The 6,269-nt window shown below is 37.5% G+C and overlaps 1 protein-coding gene across 2 annotated transcripts; it reads right to left on the reverse strand.

The window, feature by feature from the left end:
* Positions 1 to 547: 547 nt before the first annotated feature.
* Positions 548 to 5,775, reverse strand: LOC107708623 (insulin gene enhancer protein isl-1-like). Of its 2 annotated transcripts, none has more exons than XM_016512901.1 (6): positions 5,537 to 5,775; positions 4,831 to 5,020; positions 3,894 to 4,153; positions 2,236 to 2,519; positions 1,752 to 1,919; positions 548 to 1,614 (listed from the first exon to the last, which is right to left on the reverse strand). In XM_016512901.1, the coding sequence occupies exons 1-6, from the start codon at positions 5,562 to 5,564 to the stop codon at positions 1,498 to 1,500; spliced, it is 1,047 nt and encodes a 348-aa protein (XP_016368387.1). In that variant the 5' UTR covers positions 5,565 to 5,775; the 3' UTR covers positions 548 to 1,497. The 2 variants fall into 2 exon arrangements, with proteins under 2 accessions (XP_016368387.1, XP_016368386.1); XM_016512900.1 differs by having other exon boundaries at positions 2,236 to 2,522.
* Positions 5,776 to 6,269: the final 494 nt, after the last annotated feature.

A 6,269-nucleotide genomic window follows, 5' to 3' on the forward strand; every position in this document is an offset into this window, starting at 1 on the left:
AGAATAATGCCCATAGTGATCAGTCGTGTAAAGACGAATAGTCAAGGTCATTGTACCAGCACCTGACATGATATTTTGAAAGCTGGAGAGTTTGATATTGAGGTTTAATTCTGTTAACTGTTTGTAGCAAGCTCAATGTGCATATGAGTCACTGATGTAAACTTTGTAATTATTGATTTTATCCTCTTTCTCAATCACACAGTGGTCTTTGAATATATAGTATTAATACTTTCGTAGTATATAAAAAGTAAATATGTTAATGATGGAATTGTCATTTTTGGGTGAACTGTCCCTTTAAGGGTGCTTTGGCCTGCAGTGCCATTAACCACATTATCTGATCAAACGAGAACTGATTTGTTTTCTCTTGCCTAATCTTCTTCTGTTTGTCTAATATATTATAATGACCAAAACTCAAATTGTCATGCGAGAAACATATAGGCTACAAAAATGGTCACATTTAAGAAAGCCCCACGTGTCCGACCGTTTACTTGCAGTACACGTCAAATTGTATTAATCAAATATTCCTGAAGATAACTCTACATATGGCGTTGTTCTTACATCAGTCTTTGATCAAACGACAGGACACGTCTATTATGATAGATCATTCGGACTCGACAATATTCTTTTCCTCCTTTTTACTTCTCCAGCAAGTAAAAGTACACAAAAGTGGCATGTCTTTCGACAATAAATAATAAATTATTTTGTAATACAGGAACAAAACGAAACCTCCAGAGCTAATCAGTCATATTAACTTAACTTAAACCTATACACATCTTTGGGAAAGAAAAAAGTTCTTGGACGGACACGAACACATGAAATTCCCACAAAGCTTGTGGCAAAATAGAGGTATACCTTGTTGCAATGCTTTAGTACTTGGGCTTGATGTTTGAAAAGAGACCAAAACTGTAATCGCAGTAGACCTCGGCTGCCATACCCTCTTTTTGTGAACTAGTCCATTTCGATCTTTTTATAGAAACAGAATAAACTGTCATGGTTTCATAGGCTACTCACGTTGCGCACAAAAGTAGGCTATATGAATGTATATTAGATTAAGTTCTCTTGCGTCTTATATCCGTAAAGGTCCAATGATTTGTCATTAAAAGTGAAAAAAATGTGGAGGGGTATTTGGCAAAAGTGTAGCCGACCAGGTCCACTCGGCCGCGGAGCACTGCAGTCATCATGCCAGGTTCGGTGTGTGAATACGTGCGCCGGCTGGGTCACTTTCGCTGGAGTTTGTAACTTTAAATGGTCTTTTCGCAACACTCGTTGGACTTGCTCGGTTTGAGTGTGTTTAAATCCCATGATTGTCATCACAGTGTATAAATACAACCAAGGGTTGTTTCGATATAGAGGCCTCGTGCAGTTGGAGGATGGAATTTTATTCAGAAGCGGCCCTAAATGAAATAGGGGTGGAAGAAACTTCACAAGCCTCTCTCTGAGATTGGTTCCCGGACACGTCCTTTCCCAAACTTCTGGTGCAGGAGATAATCCACTCGCCTAGGCCTCTATAGGACTCGCTACCATGCTGTTTGGTGTATCTGGCAGTTGCGAGGACATTGAGGCGACCTCGCTCCCCGTGGAGTTCGAGCCTGGCCCTCCTTCGGAAAAATTCACCTAAAACATGCAAAATGTATGTTATTACTATTTTTATTTTTTATTATTAATTATATAATTATTAATAAGAGTATCAGCGGTGTTTTTAATACTGTTACTGGTATTATGTCTTTATACGCACAGCTTTGCGCACTCACCAGTTGCTGGAAAGCAGGTTGGTCGATGTCACTCTGCAGTGCGAAGTCACTCAGGACTTTCCAAGGCGGTTGGTAACTCTGCACCTCCACTTGGTTTGCCTGCAAACCACCGTCGTGTCTCTCTGGACTGGTCGCCACCATTGGAGTCCCCGTCATCCCCTGGATGTTCTGCAGATGACCACGAATAATTTATTTGCAGTCATAAATAGAGTTCAGAGGCCGCATTACAGAAACTGCCCATCTCAGTTCTTCCGATCCAAGAAGTTGGATGTTCTATAACTAAAATCGCCATGGTTATTTTAAGATAAGATAATATTTTTAAGCTCTGAATACACATACAAACTTTATTTTTAGAAAGTGCTTTAAGATATTGGAAACGCATTTTTGTAGTAGCCCAACACAGTGCAAACGCGTAAAGTTTATGACTATGCAATACGGAGTTGAATATTTTTTGGTTTATCGACTGAAGCGCCACTAGTCTTACCGTTTTGTCGTTGGGTTGCTGCTGCTGGAGTTGTTTTATCAGTATGCTCCTCTTTTTGTCCTTGCAGCGCTTGTTTTGAAACCAAACCCTGATGACTCTCGGACTGAGACCCGTCATTTCAACGAGCTGCTCTTTCATGAGGGCGTCGGGTCGAGGGTTGGCATTGTAACAAGTCCTCAAAGTATGGAGCTGTTTTTCGTTGAGGACTGTCCGGATGCGGGTTGTTTTCTCAGGTTGCTTGTGTACATGAGGTCGAAGCGCAGGCTGACGTGCCGAAATGGGCTCTGCTGCAAGAAAAACGAAACCGAAAAAAATTGTTCAATGCAAAGAAATCTTATATAATATCCTGAATACGTGAATACTACGAAATATTATATAATATCCTGAATGCGTGAATACTACGAATATATCCAGCGATTAAACTGTCACGTAATTTAAATAAATACGTCGGAGGTACCCGAGGCCCACTTAAGGTGGAGGTACTTAATATTAAATAACATTAAATAATCATAACATCAATTATAAATAAGATATTAAAAATAATCACTCATGAGGACGGAGTGATAGTTTTCGGGGTCGAGAGGAAATCTCGAAATAAGCGTAAAAATATAGGCTATTATTTAGACATTTCTTTCCATGGAAATCTGCTCCCTCACAGGTGAAATTCTTAATTCTGCATTATGGCGATGCGAATATTCTTTTAATAAACTTAAAATGCAGCCATGGTTGCAATCCCTTTTCTGGCAATTATACGTTCCTGCTGGATGCAGTAAATTTGGAGGGCGAATATGACCCAGATAGGTTTACGACACTTAATTAAAGCAATCTGTGCATACCTCTGAATTTTAATAAGGTGCGAGCGGTGTACTGCCTTTGACAATACTTAAAAGCAGCTGTTTATTATTAAATTGCATTAACAACTGATTTTGTAATGATTTATATTATTGTGTTTATTATTTTATGAGAAAATTAGATGCCTTAATGTAGTGAATGCAGGATAGCAGTACTGTGGGTGATTTCTAAGTTAAATACTCTAAACACTTTCAAGCTTATTTTACTTAGAGGGCGTTTAAATGTGGAGTATCAATACGTGCTTGAATATGACTGTTATTTGTAACATCAGTTTAATTATATATATATATATATATATATATATAAAATCTGCCAAATGCTGGTACCGTAATCACGCACACATAAATACATTTATCGCATATTTCTATTTCTATAATATATAAACATTTAAGATTAAGTTCAATTTTCTTTGTATTTATTTGTTAAAGGATCTAATTTCTTTCTCAAGTACATGTAAGCTGACATTGTCGCGTGGTTGGCCTCTAATCAGCAGAGAATATCTATTTCATGCATGAATAGCTGAATTCAATAACAGACAAACAGGAAAAATAAAACGAGTTAAGCTGTTAAACTTGTGGTTGGCTTGTTATTAACATCATTCACGCCTTGTTATGACACAACATTTATTCATCATAAGTCTCAATCTCTTAATGTATAATGTCATCTTAAAGCTCTTTTTTTATCTTAAACACGTGTTAAAAATGTAAAATGTTCAGAAGAGCTTTGTGTCTATTGAAACTCCCCAAGACAAATAATCCCCGAGTCCTTAAGCAAACAACGCTTTGTAAGTAGAATGCTATGCCTACCTGCCATTTGTAAAGGTCTCGCCGGATGTAATGGGCTTAATGGGTCACCAGCACCCATTGTTGCCCGCTCTACCACGTCATGGTCGGCCCTGCAGAAGAGCCCGTCTTCCCGCAGAGCGAACTCATCTCCTGGGATGAGCTGCCGACTACAAGCCACACATCTGAAGCACTCGATATGATAAACCTTAGAGCGTGCTCTCATCACGAAGTCATTCTTGCTGAAACCAATGTTGCATTTAGCACATTTGATCCCGTATAACCTGAAACACCAAAAGTACATTATAATGTGTAATGTCTGAGTTGAAAAAAATGGCATAGCTAATAACAGTTTTAACAGCTACTCGATATGACAGCAATATAAAAAATATTGAATATATGGTAGGCTTACCGAAATTAAATGCACATAATTGTAAGAACAACAAATGCAAGGTAAAATAAAATATATTTAAAGACAGCCATAATAACATTTATTTACTAAATCATTAACCGATTTAGTAATTATCAAAATTCGTTAGCTCTATTATTATTATTATTATATAACAACAATAATAATAATAACGACATTTCTCTTTAACGTATTATGTATATTATTTTTACACCATGGTATTTGTCTCTCACACAAACGTGTCCTCTTAAAATAATGCTATATTACTGTCAGAAAAATATCATTTCAATATTGCGATGAAATTTCGTACAGCTACATGTGGCAATGCCATAGGCTAGGCTACATATGAACAAAGCTCCACAATAATTGTCGAGTAATTGCGCTGCAGACTCATTTAAGACAGGAGATTAGCATATAGGTGCTGTCCAGTACAAAAAAAAAAGGAATGAATGACAGCATGCTGTCGTAATGCACCAGCGAATAATGAGAGGTTACTGTCATTCAGTCATCCACACTCGGAAACTAAAACATGACCTAATTGATCTGCGTTACCTGATGTAGTCCCGTTTACAGTAAGTTTTCCCGTCTCTCACAAAACACGTACAGGACTCGTCCAGATACTGGTTACATTCTGCACATTTCAAACACGCCGCGTGCCACTCCAGGTCCGGGGACACGCGCAGAATATACTGATCATGGATTTGATTTCCACAGCCGACACACAACGAGATTAGACGCTTTTCTGATTAAAGAGAGAGCATAGGAAAGTTCAAATTATGTAAATATATATATTTTTAATTTACTTATAACACTATACAACCTAAATATCTTGCAATGGCCTAATTTCCCAATCTTATAAAATAGCTCCAGGATTAAACACACATGACATGTTTAAAAACAATACTGGATGCGGATGATAACGGTGTATAACTGAAAAATGACTGGAATAGAATTAGAAATCGACATATAGCCTAATTATTATTACTCGTATAATAATAATAATAATAATAATTTGACAGATATTAAATGGTTAGGAATAGGCCCTATTTGTAGTGATTTAAAGTGAGGAAGACCGGTATCAGCCCCTATAACCTCCGGTCCCTCCGGTCTGTTCAGAACTTTTTAACTTTTGCAGAACGCGAAACAAACTACTGAAGTCATATAAAATGATCGGCATACAAACATGGTTCAACATAAATTGCCAAGTTTAGCAGCTAGTGTCATTAGACACATATATAGACATTAAAGCATAACTTACTTTTTGGTGGATCCCCCATGTCTCCCATGTCAATAATGTAAGGCGGTGTTAGGTCCACTTTAAAACCGGACAAAAGGCCCTTAAGTGCCCGTGTTTTGATCTGAGAGGTTGGGAAAGTGGCCGAGGGTTCGAGGTGTTGCAGGACTTCCCGGAATCGAGATGCTTGCGATTAGAGTTAGGGGTGTGTGTTGAGCTCCTGTGCTTGGTCACAGTATTGATGGGCCACTCTTGTCCCTATCTCTCTCTCCGTCTCTCAAACTCCGTCGGCTTCAGCTCTTCTCTCTCTATTGGTCTGACGTAGGACACTCATACGTCACCTTTATGAGAAGCTGATTGGTTATGGAAAGAAGACCAGCTGTTCGGAGCCCAGGACCACGAGTTGTTGCGTTTACTTTTCTTATTTCATTCATACATTTTTTTCCTCTAATTTCTGCAGCTTCGAATTAAATAGAGACATATATTGTTAATAATAATAATAATAAGAATACAGCATCACAACGTTTTCTATAATATTATCGCTTAGTATTTAATATCTACGCTTTAATGTTTGTTTAAAAGGAATCAGTCTCAATTTTGATACATGTTTTTAGTCATGATATTCTAGCATGTTCTAGCATGTTTAAACCTGTTTTAAAATAACACAATTATAATAGGCTTTTACTTCTATACGGCAAATGAAATATTATAAACAATCGAGCAAACTGAAATTTGTTGTAGGATATTTTATATCAAG

This window comes from Sinocyclocheilus rhinocerous, unplaced genomic scaffold (genome assembly GCF_001515625.1).
Source record: "Sinocyclocheilus rhinocerous isolate Xijiao unplaced genomic scaffold, SAMN03320098_v1.1 scaffold1858, whole genome shotgun sequence".
NCBI classification, from domain to species: Eukaryota; Metazoa; Chordata; class Actinopteri; order Cypriniformes; family Cyprinidae; genus Sinocyclocheilus; species Sinocyclocheilus rhinocerous.

Bases quoted from the DNA above. Each gene is read 5' to 3' on its own strand.
- LOC107708623 (XM_016512900.1), bottom strand. From the start codon at position 5,564: ATGGGAGACATGGGGGATCCACCAAAAA. The intron at 2,523-3,893 runs GTAGGCATAGCA...TTTTTCTTGCAG, and splicing joins GAGACCTTTACAAATGGCAG to CAGAGCCCATTTCGGCACGT. The intron at 1,615-1,751 runs GTGAGTGCGCAA...TGCATGTTTTAG, and splicing joins AACCTGCTTTCCAGCAACTG to GTGAATTTTTCCGAAGGAGG.